This window comes from Taudactylus pleione, unplaced genomic scaffold (assembly GCF_031769625.1).
Source record: "Taudactylus pleione unplaced genomic scaffold, aTauple2 ptg000218l, whole genome shotgun sequence".
Taxonomy (NCBI): domain Eukaryota; kingdom Metazoa; phylum Chordata; class Amphibia; order Anura; family Myobatrachidae; genus Taudactylus; species Taudactylus pleione.
In genome coordinates, this window is record NW_028284620.1 from 2,663,362 (window position 1) to 2,683,188 (window position 19,827).

At 40.9% G+C, this 19,827-nt stretch overlaps 1 protein-coding gene across 1 annotated transcript in view; it reads right to left on the bottom strand.

Annotated features, from left to right (window-relative positions):
- Positions 1-1,009: 1,009 nt before the first annotated feature.
- Positions 1,010-19,827, bottom strand: part of DLC1 (DLC1 Rho GTPase activating protein) — a 458,419-nt gene continuing 439,601 nt past the window's right edge. The window contains exons 7-17 of the mRNA XM_088478740.1: positions 18,464-18,527; positions 14,967-16,372; positions 13,603-13,779; positions 11,143-11,302; positions 10,856-11,054; positions 7,913-8,126; positions 7,673-7,787; positions 7,082-7,300; positions 5,614-5,831; positions 4,352-4,525; positions 1,010-2,783 (exon numbers count right to left, since the gene is read on the bottom strand). Coding sequence (XP_088334866.1) covers positions 2,663-2,783; positions 4,352-4,525; positions 5,614-5,831; positions 7,082-7,300; positions 7,673-7,787; positions 7,913-8,126; positions 10,856-11,054; positions 11,143-11,302; positions 13,603-13,779; positions 14,967-16,372; positions 18,464-18,527 — 3,067 coding nt within the window. The 3' untranslated portion in view covers positions 1,010-2,662. The remainder of the gene's footprint in view (positions 2,784-4,351; positions 4,526-5,613; positions 5,832-7,081; positions 7,301-7,672; positions 7,788-7,912; positions 8,127-10,855; positions 11,055-11,142; positions 11,303-13,602; positions 13,780-14,966; positions 16,373-18,463; positions 18,528-19,827) is intronic.

The following is a 19,827-nucleotide window of genomic DNA, read 5'->3' on the forward strand; positions in this document are numbered from 1 at the left end:
CCCGTATTAAATTAGAAGCGAAAAGCCGAGACCCGCGAAAAAGTATCGCCGATTGCGACTGTTCGCCAGGTGGAATCTTTTCGTATTCAATTCCATCCGCTGCGGAAAGTCAATGCAATGTAATAGGCAAAAAAGATTCGCCTCTGAATAGCAGGAGAAAATAAGTGCTTTTTTTTTATTCAGGGGTGCAAAGGTGGGGAAACCATTCAGAACCCTTGGGACAGCCCCCAAAGGACAACTGCGTCAAAAAATATCTAACAAAAAGTGAGGGACACCCCAAAAAAGTACTTTGAAATTGGGGCAAAAAAGTACAAAGTGGGGGTACAAACCTTAAAAGTAGCAAAATACACTTTTGGGGGGTCTGCAAGTATGGGTGAGGTGTGTTTTTGACTGCAGGTGTTTGCTTAAGGTGCGTTTTGTAGAACTTCACTTTAGCGACTTTTAAATATGCTTGCACCTATTTTCAAGTACCCCAAATTTTAAACTACTACTTATGATCTCCTAAAAATACTGCTTTATGCCATACTTCACCACTTGTGCAAAGACGCAAATTAGTGGCAATTGTGCGAACGTAAGTACCCCAAATAGTTTTATTAGGGCTAAATTGGGCACTACTATCTTGTTCCCAAATGTTTCTGCATCTTTTTGGGGGTTCAGGCTGATTTCCCCGATTCTGACACCACTTTTCGCCTGTTCTGACTTTGCGTGTCGCCATTTTCGCATCCTTTGGAATTGAAATAGGGCAAATAGCGGGTACGTGTGCGATAAGTTTCCTCGGCTGAAATACGTGATGCAGGCTAAAAGTACGGCAGGCGATACTATGGCGTACGTGAAACTAATTGAATACGGGCCTAACTCTTGCATATAAGGCAATTACATTTTAGGTTTAATAGTCATCTAACAAATCTCTAAACATCTGGAAATGTTACCAATTGCGGTTCTATACAGAATAGACTATATTTTGTAATTTATTAAGCTATAATGTAATTAAAAGAGGGCACATTCCAGCTCAGTTTGAAACATTTAATAGTGCACTTGGCTATATTTTGTAAAGACATACACATCAAGATATAAATCTATTTTCTATGCTCATTTACTTTAATCTTTATCATGTTTAGCATATTTAAAATGGAAGGAATGCATCCAGATACAAGAGACATTATCTGAGGTATAAATACATACATATATTTTAAATAATTACCGTTGCCATGCATTTCGTATCTTAAACAATACACATTACATTTAAGTGGTATTTACAGCAATGCATTTTTACAATCAAAGATTACAATGAAAATACCAAGTTTTGCAATTTTTGAATATATTCGGAAACACTGATAATGAAAAACACTATTATTTTGACTATTACATAAAAGAAATTCTTCATTGAAAAGCATTTAAAATAATACTGACAATGGTAAATAAAAAAATCTTTCAACAACTTTCATTCATAAAAGTTCTCCTTTCAGTCTGCATACAATTGATTTACCTTAAATAACTTCCAATATTCCTTCTCTGTATTGTGAATTGGAGGACAGGTCTTAAACCCCATTGGGTGCCAGAGGCTCTTCTCAATACATGGCAGTGATATCACCTCTGGCACCTACCATACTGAAAGTCTACATACCGGTGTTTGTAGTACACGATTGTCGTTGGAAGTTAGCCCTAAACTAACCAGGGAATACAGTCGCTAATATACACAAGCAGCATCCACCTGTTAAATGGCAACCATATAAAAGTACAGTAAAAGTACTTAAAATAATTATTTAAAATTACCTGTTGCCTTATGAGGCAACTAGTCTTACTGTGATTAATAGAATCCTACAATAGTTTAAAATAATAGCACATGTTGTATTTCAATAAGTGTTTTGTTTGATGGAAAGTGTTCACATATCAATCCTCTTAATTAAATTGTAAAATATAAAATTATGTGTGTGTGTAGTTTAAATAGTGTTTGGCAGTCAGGTGTGAAACATGTAGATGTGGGATCTAGTGTCAGTTCAGCAACAGAGACTATCTCTACACCAATGGGTAAACAAATCTGTGGGAGACTGCTTTAATGTTTTGGCCACTTGCAAAACTTTCTGTTAACTAAACCTGAGTTTAAAACCATTACAAATTTACCTAACTGTGTACCAGACACTAGATGACTGGTTTAAATTCACAAGGATGACACTCATTCACACATTTTCACTGTGCAAATCTTTTCTGCTGCAAAAAAAAAAATAAAAAAAAATTATATATATTTTTTTATATGTACCAATTATTCCAGTGGATACACCAGTCCCTCAGTATGCTCAAAAATAAAAATGATGATAATGTAAAAAAAATAAAATAAAAAAAATAAAATAAAACATCAGCATATAGGAATGTGGCGTTTTCATAATTTTGCACGATACATACTTCCAATAAAGTCATTTTACTTCCCAGAAGCAAAGTCAATTGATATGTAATAAAACATATATGATGATGTACGTTGAGAGTTTATAGGACAATTATTTCCAATCCAGGGCATTAAGCACCATACAGACAATAAGCAGCTTCATATCTTGGCTAAAACTAGTCCCAGACAACTTGCAAAGGTCCAGATTCAGGGATCACCATTTTGCAACACCTCTCATCTTAAACATGAATTCAACGTTCTGGGTGACTCATCCTGAGCTTGTCACCGTGACTTTCCATTATTGCTTTCTGGTTGTGGGCGGATAAATGAGTCTCGGATCCTGACAACCTCTGCTGCGCACAACTGTCCGAACACTTTATTGTACCATTCTGGCATGTGCCCTCTATAAAACAAAAAGTAGAAATTCAGTCAGGGCATATGTAACAAGTGACCCAACGTACTGCTGTGGCTACAGAATAAATGCAGCAATGCTAAACATGAAAACTACTTAGCAAGCTAAATTCTGCTTGTATCTTGATCAGCAGCAGTTTCAGATTAAAAAATCAGCCACTCGGCAGAGGAAGCATCTGATGGGGGCTAGTGGTGGCCTGATGTGTATTACACTGACCTTCCTGACTCTCAGTGCAAGTCCACTCATGCACAGAGAACGAGTGTTAGCCTTAGGATAGCTTGTGCACGTGCTGTTGTATTGGCATTTATGTATATGGAAGTGCCAACATTTAAGTGGAGTCGAACATTTATTTATTTTTTTCTTCAAATATGGTTTCCCCCACAGACCTTCAAATCTGAGATTGTCTTATGCGGTTTTTATAGTTGTAACTATTCCATATTATATAAATGAATCTCGCAGATGTATATAAATCATGTTTGTTGTAGGCATGTATGAGTTTTATATTATATGCAGTGGAGCCCGCATCATAGTGACTATATTGGGGCTGCAGTCATATCATATATGTGAAATAATTTGGTTAGATAAAACATTTTATAGTTGAACCACGTTAATGGGTGGTCACAGGAACTTGCTTCCACCACACGTATTGCTGGATAGATTCTGTATAGGAAATTGGTGTTGGCTTATCCCTTTTATAGATGGGTCTTCATACACCTCTAGCCTCAATACGCTATGCGGCGCAAGACACCTGGCACGGTTATCCATCAGGTCCCATGCAACTTTGCTTGCGCCGAGCATATTTTTTGCATCTTAGGGTGGTATCCAATTAGCCCCGAACATTGTTCGGGCAGTAATTGATCCCCGCGATCGGCAAAAACGGGGATTTTTCGTCGATTATCCCCGACTTTCGCCAATGTTTTTTTTCACCCTATCTTATTATTTTGGGTGAAATAATAGCATAGCTCTCCAGTAAACACATTGGAGTCGCGATACACTTGCAGACCTATGATTTCTCGGCAATTATCGTGGATTATTTTCGGGACACATCAGGTCCCGAAACACTCCCCACCCCCCCGATAAGTGCCGTAGTCAGGCCGACTTTGGGACTAATTGGATAGCCCCGAGCGAGGTAATTAGCCGCAGTAATTTACCGCTGCTAATTGGATACCCCCCTTAGCTGCAAACCGCTTTACGAGATTGCACTGATTAAATGGATATGCGACACTTGTATATCTGTGTTCGTCCGAATTTGTATATAAAGCACAATGGACCTAGGCATGGATCAAAGCAGCGGCCGCTGCCCCGCAGCACTTCATATACAGATGAAAACTCCATCGCTCACAGATATACAGGAATCACACTGCAAATTAATCAGCGCAGTCCCAAGGAGCGCTCTGTGACCGAGAATGCAGTTTTGGGACGCAAAAGACGCTCGGCACAAGCAGGTGGGACCTGGCTCTCATAGAAAGGCTGTTTGGCGGGACTGCAGCAATAGTGTATGAGGACACATCTGTACCTGACACTCTTACATGGTAAATCATACACATAACGGTCCTTACCTCAGATCCGCTCTGCACAGGTAAGTGAGTTTGGATTTTCCTGCTGCACAAGGCTCAATGAGGTATTTGGATAGAAGTACGTTGACTCTAACACCAAGTGAAGGTGCCTGGTCGTGTTCCACAGATGTATGTTGCAGCACACAGGCTCCTTTGGGCAAATTGCTTCTCCACGATCTGGAAGGATTAAACATGGGTATGTATTACAGAAAGCATGAGCAGCAAAAAACTAAGGGAGCTGGGTTATGTCATGTAAAATTACACTGGTACGTATCTGCAGGGTATGATTTACAGATTACCTTATGCTTTGTTTATTGGTTTCTAATTGTGTCTGGTGATCCTAATATGTAGCTTAAAAAGAAACTATTACACAGCAATAAATGGATATTGAATTCCAGTAATAGGGTGTTTGTAGTGCAACAGGACATACCAATATGTCCACCTCCAATTGCGCCAAATAGTCCCATTTGGCACGCCACGGTATTGCGATTTAGCCTCGCCATGCAACTTTTTCTTAAAATATGCAACTTAATGTGCTATACTAATCCTAAGTATTTAGTACACTATTAGCGAATTAAGGAGCAAAATTCAAGAAAAGCACATAATCCAGGCAAAAAGGCAAAGTACAAGTGACTTGCGCCGTGCATTATACCAATATATTATATACCAATTCCTTTGTGACAAAAAAATACTAACCCCAAGTACAGTAAATGGGTTCCTCATGCAGTTTTCAGATTTTAGGAAAACTGTGCATGTGCAGGAAAAGTCCCACGTCCCCCCACGCAATACGGCTGCAGACGTCCAATGAGGGACATTCTGCTTCCCTGCGGCTGAGCAATACTAGCCACATCTGAATCAGGACCTTCGTACACTATTATCAACCTAGTAGACTACTGTCAAATTAAGATGTAAAACTCCTGAAATAGTATTCAAGGATGGTAATTGCTGCCTGTAGCCAGGCGTCTTGCGCCATATGGTGAAAAAAGGAAAGGCGTATGAGGACATCCCGCAATATCTTTGCCAACGCCACTCCTCCGTGGATTTCAGTAAATAATTGGTCACCACAGAGAAACTAATAAAATGACAAATAAAATAAAAACACAAAAAAAGTAAAACATATCTATTTGTGTGTTTGCTTCACACAACGTCCGCACAGTCCTGTCAACTAGAAGCCTGGGCTGGGTTACTCTAAATCTTCCATACTACATAAATGACTGACTTTGCCTAAAATGGCAGCTGCAGCTTCCCTCTTTATTTCCACTCACCGTAACACCACAAAGTCTCTAGGTGGGTGTGGAGCCATGTTATTTTGGACATATTGATAAATATCAGTCTGTTCATCTAAAGTCTCAATAACTTTCGAGTCCAGCAGGTCCTCGTCCCAGAGATGTTGTTCCTTCAGCAGACGCTGAAGAACATTTTCTGGCTGAGCCGGGATCTCAATAGTGCCTTTCCACAGACGAAGAGGGGGGCCTTCCGGAATCTGAGATGTAAACATACGTCAGTGAGGATTTGTGTTTTCTATATCAGGAAACTGAACATTTTGCTCAGGAAATGAATATTTGATAAAAGTGGAGAGCAGAAAAATCACCACAAACGTTAAAAAAAAAAAAGTATGAACATTACAAAATATCTGAAGGACAATTAGAATAAAATACATTACTGACAAATCAGATGCTGTTATCTGTCAGAAGGACAGGCAATGGAAAAATAAACAGCTGACGAATTTGCTTGTCTTTAGTAGGGCATATCGGCCCTCATTGGGCCTATATGAGTGACAAGAGATAAGCGATGGCTGATTCGGGAACTGTCCTCTCTCTCTCACATGGAACACTTGCCTTCTACATTCAGTGCAGGGAATTTGTTAGGAAACTTGATGATCAATATTGGTCACAAAAAACAGGTTAAAATGGACTCTAAAGTGAGAAAAAGGTGTGTCAAGGATAAGCGCGCTGCAGATAAAGCAGCCCTGCAGTTCTTTTGGTGTAGTGGTATCACCTGTATAACCCACAAAATAGTAACAATAAACCAAATATCACCAAAATTGATCCGTTGGGCGCTCTGCAATCTAGCTGCAATTAAAAAAACATTCCCTTCGAACAGACACCACAAAATAAAATAGTTCTGGTCATGGAGAAGTGTGTGTGGGGGAATGGAGGGGGCTGCATCTAGGGAAGAACTGGTTATCATACAGATGTGTCCTTATACATCTTTTCTGCAGTCGTGCTGAAAACCCACTTTCGGCGCGCCAGGTGCTGAGAAAGTCTGCTAGTGTCGGGTGTCTTTTTTTTCGCTGAAAACGTGTCTAAGGACGCACCAGCAGACTGTGCTGATTGGTGCGATATGTGACACTTGTATATGTGTGTGTGACTGAGTCTCTCAATCGGTGTACGAAAAAGTGCTACAATGCAGCTGTTTTCATTCCAAGTTCCATTGTAGTTCAAATTCAGACTCCGATGCACACTGATATACAAGTGTCACGTATAAAATTAATAAGCACAGTCTGCTGGTGCGTCCTAGTTGCATTGCATTGTGATTTAGATGCATTTTTGACAAAAAAAACAAACAAACAAACACCTGGCACTAGCAGAGTAGCACAGGGACCTGGCGGCTCACTCACGCTAGATAAGCCGCGCTGCATGGCGTATTGAGGCTAGATGTATGAGGACACATCTGTAGGTTTAAAATGAAACAATGCAAGAAAAAAAACAAAAAAACAAAACAACCTCTTACTTTTTTGTAGGCGAGGTCAGCTGGCTCTGATGTGGAACAGCTGACCCAGCCCTTAAACTTGTCCTTGGCCTCTTTGAGCAGGTTGTCAATGCCTTCTTGAAGGTAAGACCGATAGTCACACATCCCTTCATTATTCCCATTGACCAGTTCCTCCAGGCACACTGGCCTCAGGTCTTGCTCCATGTAAGAGTTACGGCACTTGCTCATTTCTTCAGGAATCTGGGCCAGGAAGAAAGGAAATAAAACAAAACCAAATCTGTTAAGCTATCTAACAATAACAGAGTTGTAATGGATTTAGTGTATTTAGGAAGGGATTGGGCACTAAATTTATAAATCGCTTACACACTGTTATTTTTAGCATACAAGCCAAGGCAACTGCCAGTATAATGTATCTGTACAGAAGAATGCAACAATTCTGTTAATCCCGGGGTTTTTAAACCATTATGTAACCAGCATGGGAAGACCGATTTACAACATGGAAACCAGGCTGTAATGCGGTATTACAGTACCTTCATATAAAGGGTTAGTAATCAGAAAACAGGGGACAGTGTTATTTTGCAGCAACAGAGAATAAGAAGTGACAGCTGATACCTGGAAGAGTTTCTTGCATTCGGCAATCATATGTGCTAAGCCTTGGGTGGCTGCAAGGTTTTCATTCAAATCTTTCTGATCGGGCTTCCCCAAGCTCTGCTTCCTCTGCATCACCCTTTAAATAATGTATACACAGAGGTTAGATTTAGTTGTTGTGGTCATGCCTAAGGAACGGTTTAAGTAGTATAAAAGTTTATTTGGCATTGCGTTATGAACAAGTCACTGAACATGACGTAGTACCTGGGAGAAGAGTTCTCTCTCTTTAAGGTATTAAGGTGGAATAGGGAAGGTGCTAAACACACAGCCAGGTTTGTGGGTGTCATCTGGTTTTCATCCACAGCCGCAGCGACATCATTTAGGAAGTATAACAGAGTTTGCAGGACCTCTCTGTTCTCGTCAGGCAAGAGCATAATGGCAGCCTTGATTGCCTGGAGGCGCTGGTCTTTTGGAACATCTGTGGAGAGCAGTAAAAATTAATTTAAATGTTTGTATACTAATACTTTTGTCCAATTAGAAGTGATGCCGGTGAACTATGATAAGAAGCTGTTTCTCTATATATGGTCATACAAAAGACAATATTGCCCATTGACTCAAGTGTTGAGGAGCAAGATCGTCAATCATTATGTCCACACTCGTAGTTAGCCAACTAGAACAACATCCGGCTGCTCAGTTCTATCTTCAATGTGGCCCGTTCAAGCAATCGAAATAAGGCACATGTATGCAGTATGTACCGCAACTAATTGAATCGGACCCTATGTAGATCATTATCTATCATCGTAGTTGTTTTAGGGTCACACATGCTAGGATATTGTTCCATTTGGCTAATATCTGCTGAGACATTGCAGCGTTTGTGACCAGCTTTATCTCCCATGCATCAGATTTCTGGGTCTGCACTTTACATATTTTATGAAGAAGCATCTATTGTGCTAATCAGTTTCACTGAGCACTTTAGAAACAGGTCCTTCAACCTTCACTTTGAAATAGTTAGAGTTGGAACGTTGTCAAAAACTCCTAAATCAAAACATTTTTAGATCAAACACTTGGGTACACACTAGACGACCCGGCAGTCTTGCCGATGCAATATTACCGGAACATGCCAAAAGATTTGAACTATGGAGTGATCATTCGTTCCGTCCTTCATTAAAACTACACAGCCCTGAATGCAATATCATGTGATTGGCTGTGCAAGCACGGCCAATCACACGATGTCAAATGCGTCCCGAGGGAGCGGGCAATACACACTGCAGGATATGCACGATTTGTCATTCACATTTGCCTCAAAACGACAAATCGTCCATGTCATCATGTAGTGTGTACCCAGCCTTAAACGTCCTTTAAATCTGCTGTCTACAGAGCAATATTAATTTCTAACATCACTACGAAAGACTGAGTGCATACATCTTATCATATGATCATAACCTCTGCAAAGTTGCTCCAAAGGATATACTATTAGATGCATAGTCAGTGAGACAGGGTTCTCCAGGGAAGAGTCTCAGGACTGTTTGAATACATGAATATGAAACACTACAGAAAGAAAACAGGTTTCTAAAAACAGACTCTTCAGCAAACAACTCTATGGTTACAAATTGAGCATTTCATTAAATTTTCATAAGGAAACTTGTAACAGTGCCCGTTCACTCCATTCTATCCACATCATCAGTGTAACCACTTGTACAAACACAAATATAGGTCATATGTGAAGCAGTGCAAAATCAGATTTCTTGCCACCGTGCTGCTCAATTTGCCTAACTGCACAAGAATTATGCACCCGCTGAGAGGACTGACAGTCTTCCGATCTTGTTGCACTGAGAGAGTAATGCATGTATAATGTATTGAAAAGTGTAGTACTAAGATGACATAAGGGTGACTTATGACATTTACATCTTTCAGGCAGTGCACTGCTTCCCATTTTACAGCCTCTCCACACAGATAGATGCACTTCCAGGTTATGGAGGCATCTCTTGACACTATACAATACTGGCAGGAACACCCAGATACATTGATGTAAAACTATAAACATTTTAAAGTGCACTTCATAAATGTGTCTGCAAAACATTTAAATGGTATTTACAATAATAAAATGTATATATATATACACACACACACACACACACACATATATATACACACACACACAAACACACACACTAAACTCGGCACTCCCGCTGTAAAACTGTGCCTTCCCCAAATGGATATTCAAGTAGAAAAGGAATAGATACAGGCGGCACTCTCAGTATATAGAAATAATCAAAAAGAGGATTCCAAGCCTCTAGAACTGTTAATCAGGAACACGAGTTCCTGTTACAAAATTTGAAGTTCAATTGAAACGTTGAACAGTTCTAGATATACATATATACACATAGTTACAAGCGCTACCATGCAGGAGCAGAATTACGACCGTTCTGCTATTCTTAAGATCACTGTTTTTGTGGCTGTTCCTGGCAGTCAGAGTTGGCTGTCTCACTGGCGATAATTCCACCATCCAGCCAGGAAATAGTGAATCTGCTGATTTCTTTTGGAAATGTACTGCGATCATTTTAAATTTTAATATATTTTTGAGTCCTGTAATGAAGACTCATTTATAATGTTCTTCATAGTAAGATGAGCAAAAATAAAAACAAAATAAAAATAGCACAGTCAAAAAAAATAAAAATGGCAATTATTGAAGAAAATCTTCAACCAAAGCAGATACGATATACAGTAGGATTAGAATTTTAAAGGTAGATGCGCAAAAATAACAGTTGGATACAATTCTATTTTAAACTCATAGGGCTCAATCCAATTAGCTGAGATGTTCTCAACCCTGCGAGTGCTGCACTTACGGTACCACCGGATTCAAGGACTCTTGTTCACAGCCCCATAGAGCTGCGTCCAAAAATCCACAAATCTGGGACGAGATAGGGCCGTGCCATTGCAATGGCAACTCGTCCCTTTCACGGATCGGTTACAAATCATATAAAAATTGCACAGACTGGTTTGACAAAGGAGGTGCAGATAGGAGACCAAGGGTACCGAGGAGACCAAGGGTACCGAGGACACTGCTCCATTAGCTTACAGTCTCAAACATTATTAGCAGTGTGTATTTGCTTTGTCTCCATAAATATACAGCACCGTGGGAAAAGGCTGTCCCTTTGTAAACAATGATAATAATAGAAATCATATCATCAATTAATGACCACTTACACTGATAGATCTGCAGGAACGTTTCTGAGAGTTTGCTGGTGAGAAGGGGCTCTGGCAGATCCCTGAAATACTGCTTTAGCATGTCAGCCAGATCATAAGCAGATTGTCCCTCGTATATCAAGCAATCTGCATTGTTCTCGCTTAGTTCCCGTAATGCCAGAATTCTAGACTTGACGCCCGATTTTCGGAACAGTCCCACCTTCAAGACAAAGTAAAGGGACATAACATCACTAAACCATAGAGAAGAGGACAACATAACATTCCAACATATTGCAACCTAGACAAACCTGGTCCAAGCACTGGCTACGTAGGTAGCGCATGGCTTGCTGTATGTTCGGCGGCAGCGGCTGACCAGATCTCTGCACATTAATAGTTAACGGAACGCCAAACACATTCTTGTCTCTGTAGTCTGGAACCTTAACCCGCTTCATAAACTTTGGCACAGCCCTACATACACACAAAAAAAATGAACATAAATCTCATAGGACTTAAAGACTTTTTTTCAAGCATGGATCATTTTTAAAAGAAATATGCAGTGATATGTTCATCTCTCTTTTATTTGAATCCAAGGGCCTCATTCAGAGGCGGTCGGAGGATGCAAGCGGTCGCTCAGAAACTGGGCGGCCACTTGCATCCTGACCGCCCGCCTCTGTTGCGGTCGTTAGGCTGTGGGTTAACACCCACAGCTCTAACGACCGCTCCGGTGATGGTCGCGATGGTCGCGATGATCATCGGGGCTTACGACGAGACCCTAGGGTAGGGTCTCCCTTGTCGTAAGCCCCGGAGAGCTTCTGGCTCTGTCTGAGCCGGAAGCTCTCCACTGACATCACTAGTGAAGTCAGTGGGGCCTCCCCCAAACGGCAGGCGTTCCCATAGGAACGCCTCCGTTTGGGCTGCCACCCCCCCGGACCGCCTTCCAAACGGGGCGAGCTGTCAATCAACATCGATAGCTCGCCCCCTTTGGATCGAGACCCGCTACGACCGGCGCTGTCGGTCGTAGCGGGTCTCACGCATGCGCACGACGGCGCCGTCGCCGTCGTGCGCATGCTCTGTGGGGGGCCATCGACCCGGTCCGAGCGCATCGGCGCTAACGACCGGGTCTGAATGACCCCCTCAGTCCTTGTGGAAATGCAACACTGAATCAATGCCTGGGTGGCAAAACCCTTAATTATGACACAGAGTAAACATAAAATAAGTTTAATTACATGTAATACAAAAGATAACCAAATCTAATATCGCCCGGCACATAGTACTAAGCGAGTGTTCTAACAAATCTCTGGCTGTGTGTAGCATTTATTTCAGACACATCTAGGATATGGAGCCAGAAATGGAACCAGGAGATGTTATTCTGTTAGCACATCTACACAGAGGAATAATGAAAGCTGGGCAGAAGCCAGCAAGAAAGTCAATAAATCCTGCAGCGAAAGCCCCCTAATAATGTCACTTCTTCACTCTTCTGCTAATCAACAGAAAATAGCCTTGTTAACAAAGAAGGTTTTCTTCTATTAACAAAGACTCCAAAGAAGAGTCTGCCACCCAGCATCATGCAAACCAGCAGGGATCTGGTGTAAAGAATTAGGGGCCGTCAGCCAGAAACATCAGCCCTACAAATGAGTGAATGGAAAGAAACATGGCCAATTCTAAAAGGGTTAAGGAAGAGAGTCACCGTGAAAACAATGCACTATAATGTCCTTTTATGTTTGGGACAATATAAAATACATCTAGCACTTGAGCACTCATCCCACCCCTACTTACATACAAATTACCAGTCACACAATAAACGCTGCAGAGGACGCGCTTAGAATGTTGCCGTTTGGGCTAATAAGTGAATGTATGCAAAGAATAAAGACTTTCTTTGTAAATGTAAAAAAAAAAACACAACAAACCAAAACATTATGACTCATATTGAGAATTTGAAACACGCATGAACTATTTGCAGATGCCCGTTTCTAGATGCCCTAGCAATTCCTGCATTTCTGGGAAAGCAGATCATAGGTCTTTGAATGAGAAAACACTTTGATGTTGTGGGTTACACATTTTTGTGGGGAAGAGGAAGGAGGGATATTGTTACTTATTTTCATCTTTGCCGCTAGCAAACCCTGGAGCAATTCCGGAGATATTGGGCACTGAAAAGGATCTGTAACAATTATGTGCATGTATAATGATATTTATACATCTTGCATTAAGGATACTATCGTAACTTATGGTCTTATGCAAGGGCAGAAAGTGACATTGCCCTACATCCCAAGCTCCACCGGACATTTTATTTTTTATTTATTTATTACCAGTTATTTATATAGCGCACACATATTCCGCAGTACTTTACAGAGAAGATCTGGCTATTCACATCAGTCCTTGCCCCAGTGGAGCTTACAATCTATATTCCCTACCACATGCACACGCACACATATACACACTAGGGTTAATTTTTGTTGGGAGCCAATGAACTTACCAGTATATTTTTGGAGTGTAGGAGGAAACCGGAGTACCCAGTGAAACCCACACAAGCACAGGGAGAATATACAAACTTAGCACAGTTAGGGCCGTGGTGGGAATTGAACTCACAATTGAGTTAGTTGTGCTGTGAGGCAGTAACACTAACCATTACACCGTCTGACATCTATGGACCTGCATTTGTTCCCGATTTCAGTGGAAATAATTTTAGCACTACTGCACTTTTTTTTTTTTTTTGGAATAAACACCAAATGACTTTCTGCATTGCTATATCAAATATCCTATATACTCACCAGCTGAATCCATGTTTGTTGGACGGGGTGTACCTCTCCAGGAGAGCGGTTAACTTTAAGAGTGAGTATTTCTGAAGTAAGTTAATCTGAGTCACTGACTGGCAGTTGATTTGCAGTGAGGCAGACCGCAAACTGGGACGGTGTGAACTTTGGAAGCTGTGCCATCTGAATCTGTGCCTACATGATAGAAAACAGATGATTAGATTCTGAGTGATATTTGAAGCTTTCAGACATTCCTTTGTCTTGATTGGGTTGACAAGCCCTGGCAATACTATTATGAAATCAGACATACTGAAGGCGTAACTTGTGATTACTTAGTGATCAGTCATTACAATGGCAATCAAACAACTACCCCACCCCCAGGCCTTCACATATTGTGAGTAAATCCAGCGTCTCACCACTTAATGAAAAGAGCACTAAAATGAAGCTTATCTACTACAACTATATTTTGAAACACTTAAATATACTTCTATATACGATTAGGATTCCAAACCCTGAAATGTAAGCTTTTGAAAACTTATGTAATCAGCAATATTACTTTTGCTAATTTCATCAGCTGCGAGTGTCACCCTGCTGGGTTCTTCAATAGCTTTACAATATAAACTTCCTGTTTTACAAGCAGGAAGACAAAAGTGCATAGTAATATTGTTTTCCTTGCACAAGAATTTCAATTTTAAATATCAGTTCAGACATCTGGAAACCTGCCCAATTAGATTTACGTACGTCTCAATCAGCTCTATAGGAAACAGCTGTCTGAATCTTAGTTCCAGTTTTACTTGAATATCAAAATTTAAATCTAGACTTACTCTGGGTAAGAAAATGCGTATGACACCCCCTGCTGCATTTGCGATCCCAGCACTGTGACGGAGGTTGCAGGCAGGGATCACCATCGCGACCATCGGTGGTTGCAATAGTGTATGGCCAGACAGCTGAGCAAGCCTCAGCATACTCAGACTGTCCGGCTTTCGAGCCCAGAAGACTGCGTACGTCTCTGGGCTGGCCACTCCCGGAAAACAGGGCAGACACTCCCAGTTTTCAGGAACACAGTCCGACCCCGCACTGCCCCTTAAATGCCTCTGCCTGTCCATCAAGCAGAGGTATTCAAGGGTCTGCGTGCGATTAAGCAGGATCATTCTGCACACTCCCAGAATGGGTCCTGCACATGCGCAGATTCCTGATTCAACGTGCACTGCTGAATCAAGCCCAATGTTCTAACAATGGAAGAACCACCCCCAAAGATTCAAGTAAAAAGGACAAATGCAGTAAAGCCCTGCATGCAATAATATACAATATTAGCCAGTTATTGCTCTTCTAGACAGTAATAATGATAAGATAAAAACACAGTATAACTAAACATTACAAACCTATTGGTTCTGGTCAAGGATGCCCCTACTCCAGAGTCTCTCCTCCCTTGGATTACAGTCGTCTCCTCACACTCATTCAGTGAATTCCCTGTGCTGTCCAAATCGCTAAGAGCATTACAGTCATTATCAATATCCAAGTGTATCTGTTTGGGAGAGGACGGACATGGGGAGACAGAGTCCAGAGCTGAATCTGAATCGCCTTCATCATAAAATTTTTCTGTCCACTGGTTCACTATTCTCTGCATGCCCTTCACATGGTACAGGATGTCATCCAGCTCTGGGAAAATGTCCTCATGTTCCAGATCAGCCAGGTCCCCATTACTAGAATACAGAAGGGTACCTGGAACATTGTCATATATACTCAACCGGCTTCCTTCAGAGCAGCAAGAATTGCGTCTCCTGCTGCTGAAAGAACTTTTGGAGCTGTTAACACTGTTTTCCCTGGAGAAGTTGAGATGCTCGTGTCCGAGAAAACTCCCATTTCTCCAGCTCACAGGGGACCTGCTGTCCGTCGGAGACAAATTTCCATTTGAAAGTGCTTTAGGAAAGGTCCCAGGTTTGTGGTCCTCAGGGATAAAGAACACAACATCCTCACCAAAGTCCCTCTGATTTTTAAAGTTCTGTTCAAGAACATCACTGAAGGTAGATTGGTTAAAAGGGTCAAAACCTTCTAAGTACATTCCAACTCTTTTGTGGCAGGCACTTAGGCTCCGTGTTCTTGTGATTGGACTTGGAGTGCTAACTGCACTACTCGTCTCAGACTGACTACTGCTACTACTGGTCTGTGTGGAGTTTGATATGCTCCTCTTGCGCACTTTGGGGGCATATATATGGTTCCCGTTGAGAGAAGATATTTCCACACAGTTAAGATGCTTTAGCTTATCATCATCAACTCCTTCTTGTAAGATGGGTTCACTTATGGTGAGCCCTATTTTAGACTGAGACTTCTTTCTGCTATGAGAGGTTTTGATCTTCAGGCTTTCCATTCTTTTCAGAAGGCTCTTTGTCCTAGATCTAGAGTTCTTTTCAGATGCCTTGATGTTGAAGTTAAAATTTGAAAGTTCTTTGGGTGATGGAAGGCTACCGAAAGAGTCATCATTTGCAAAAGGGTTTCCAGATGAACAAATGCTTATGACAGAGTTTGTTCTTGTAGTGCCTGCATCACTGGGAACATGTGCCCTTTGACTGTCGCTGCTGTGGACTGAAGAAACTTCATGGTGCTCGCTCAGGTCTGTAAGAATGCTGTCTTGGCTCACGGCACTTGCCAGCTGGTGGGAGTCACACAACACTGGCTTATGTCCTTGAAACACATCAAATTCTTCCAATCTTGACCACCTCTTACTGTCCCTCTGGAAGGTCCATTTACCGCTGATTGCACAAGGTTCATCTTCATCTGAATCTTCACTCTGTATAGTGAATAATTAGAACAACATGAATCTCTTTGGATTATTGTCTTTAATCTTCTAGTACAAATCCAAATACTTTGCTTTAACCACAGAACAATAGTAGTATTATCTTCAAGGTTAATATCATTGCATGTGGCAGAGGTTCCCAAACTCTGTCCTCAAGGTACCCTAACAGTCCAGGTTTTAAGGGTTTCCATGTTGACCACAGGTGTCTTAATTAGTACCTCAGTCAATTTGATTTAACCATCAGTGCTCAACCATGGATATCTCTAAAACCTAAACTGTTGGGGAGCCTTGAGGAGCGCTTTTGGGAACCTCTGGCATATGGTAAAAATGATAGTAATAAATGTGCCTTATAAGGCAAAATGATAGCCCTGTCTGTATAAAAACAATTTCCGACATGTATATATACACAAAGGTGATTCTAGAAGAAAAGCGGACGCACATTAACATTAAAACACTGCTCACTATATAAAGCTGGAATTGCAACAAAGCACAAATATTGCAATATTAAACTGGAAGTTATTATACTGAATGTACGAAACAGACAATCACTTTTATCAGTGGTGAAGCCATAAAAATAAAGGATGATAATAATAATATATATATTTGCTTGGCTTGAACATTAAATAGTTTTATATAGTGTTTTTATTTTTGGTTTTTTTATTTATGCTGATGCAATTAAAGCAAAATATAAAAAAAAATTTTTTAATGTCTTTCCGAGCATAAAACTGTATTGCATGTACAATGATCATCTTCGGTGAGATTACAGACTCTAAGCACAAACAATGGATAGCATAAACAGGCATTCTCTTACTGAAATGATGCACTAGTCACAGCCACATCTACCATCCCCCTAACTTACTAACAAACACAATTAACTACAAAAGTGCTGGAGGCAACTTTATAGTAAATAAGCATGTTTGACCATCTGTGTTCCACACAACAAAAAGTAGAGACAACAATTAACCATTACATATGGCCGCCAGTTTCCTGAAAAGCTACATTTTGGGATGACAGACAGGATCCTTCATATAAAAAGATTTGGATATAAAACTATTAAATTTTAAACCATATATTACAAAGTAGTTACAGCTTCCTGGCAGTAATGTGATAGAGTCTTGCTCTGCTCAGAGAGAGTCCTATAATTTAATCACTTTGGGGCAATCCAATTCTACGCGATGTACTCACGGGTGCGAGTTGGGCGCACTTGATGGCAGCCTGAATTCGCAGAAAAGTGCTCGCAGTTCCACAGGGCTCAGAGCAAAATGATGCGAATTCGGGGTCATGGAGGGCAGCGAGATGCTGTGCCAATGCCGTTGTTTTAACGCCGTGGTAACGACAACTCGTACTCTTCACAAGCAATTGGTTTGGCCCCTTTGTTCCAGTCATTCCAGCTGCCCAGTGGAGCAATAAGGCCAGAACGGATTAGTCAACACAGATGGTAAACCGGGTAGTATCAGAAACATGTAAGCAAGGCTCTAATAATAATATTATTAATAAACAGGACTACGAACTGGCTTATGTCATAAGCCTCAAATGTCTTTAGGATGCCATAATTTGTATTAAAGCTACAGGAACCCTTTACCAGGAATTGATCTTTAATTCAGGAATAGAAATTCAAATTGAGCTTTGGGAGCTAAACATGTATAGGAAAATTGGGACAGCCTTGAAAAGAGGGACATATGGGTGCTCTATTGCATCTTCGAGACAATCAGATAAATTCAACTTCTGATCTATGTTACCTACAGTTACTACACTAATCTAATTTTATTTTATACAATACTACTAGTAGAATAATACTATTTTTGTGATCTAGTTGTGTTTGCATACTTTCACCTTGTTCGCCCTCACTGCCTGCATTATAAATTACGGTGCATCATCCACAGAAGGGTCATTAATATTCTTTTAAAATAAGAAAATATCTCACAATGTAGAAAATCACTTACTGAACATTTCAATCTAAAGTGGATTATCACTTGGAAAGGGAACATCTAATTATCCAGTTAGGCATGATATTTACAGCTGGCATACTTGAAAAAAATTGACAAAAACAGCTTTAAATGGTCTTCGCCTTTTTGGGACACTTACCTTCTTTCTATTTGGACTGATTTCCAGCTTCATCACCGCACACTTGTTTAAGGTATTTAAACGCCTGTAGAAGATTAAAGGAAAATATAAGACCTGGGTTGTATAATTAATAGTCAGCATTAACAGGCTGCAGTACAGATGTGTTCTCACTCATCTTTGCTGCAGACGCGCCAAACAGTCGCTGCTGGTGCGCCTGGTCCTGTGAGACTCTGCGAGTGTTGGGCGACATATAATGCGACAAAGACGCACCAGGAGACTGTGCTGATTAATTTGATATATCTCTGAACCAGCATGCGAAGTGCTACCATGCAACGGCTGCAGCTTTTGTCCACACCAAGTTCCATTTACAGACTCAGGTGCACATAGATATACAAGTGTCGCATATCAAATTAATCAGCAGTCTCCTGGTGCGTCCTAGGTCGCATCACATTGCGACCTAAACGCATTGGACTACCCTATAAAGCCTGCTTGCCACTCTCTGAATTGGTAGAATTATTTGCAGATTATATATATTACACAAACACACACACACCTTGCTTCTGTACAGGCATCCACTGATATAGTATAATAGCACGGTTTTAAACATATATTAAATATTATTCATGCTTTTGTTTACTTATGTGGGGACTTGTAAAACAAATGCCCTTTAATAATATTCTTTCGAAAAACTGAGTGAGGGCCAAGACAAGCAATTCTGTGTGCAGGGAAGTCTCCCTGTCCTTACAAGCAAAGATATGCTGGAGTAGTGAAAAACTTAATACAAGCTTTGTACCAATATGTAAACAGGCGCTGGCTTAAATACCTTACCTTGAATACATACTTTAGAATCGGCAGCCAATATGACTGTGTTCTTTATATCCATTTGCCTCAAATGTTTTGCTATCAATTACGGAGCTATGTTAGCAAGCCAGCTTCTCTCTATTACTACAGCAGTATGTTGGATTTAAGACGTGGCTTTGTTGCAACAATTGAAAGTTTAAAAGTGAAAAATTCTGGAGTTCTGTCCGTCAACATGGTGAATGCGGGACTAAAATGAATAAATAAAATGTTTTTATGGAAACTAATGAAGATGCTAATATATACACGGATGTGTCCTCACTCGTCTTTGATGCAGTCGCGTCAAACGGTATGTAGTCAAGAAGCCAGCAGTCGAAATGCCGACCGCCGGCTTCCAGACTGTGAAATCCCGGCATGGGACTAATGATAGGCGTCAAAATCCTGCCGCCTATAGTTATCCACCCGCCGAAATCCCGACGCCCGGCATACCGAACGAAGGTAAGATGGGCGTCGCGAGCGGACAGTCGTGAGGGTGGGTTAATTACCCTCTGGGAGGGTTAGGCTAGGGGAAGGGGGGGGTTAGGCAC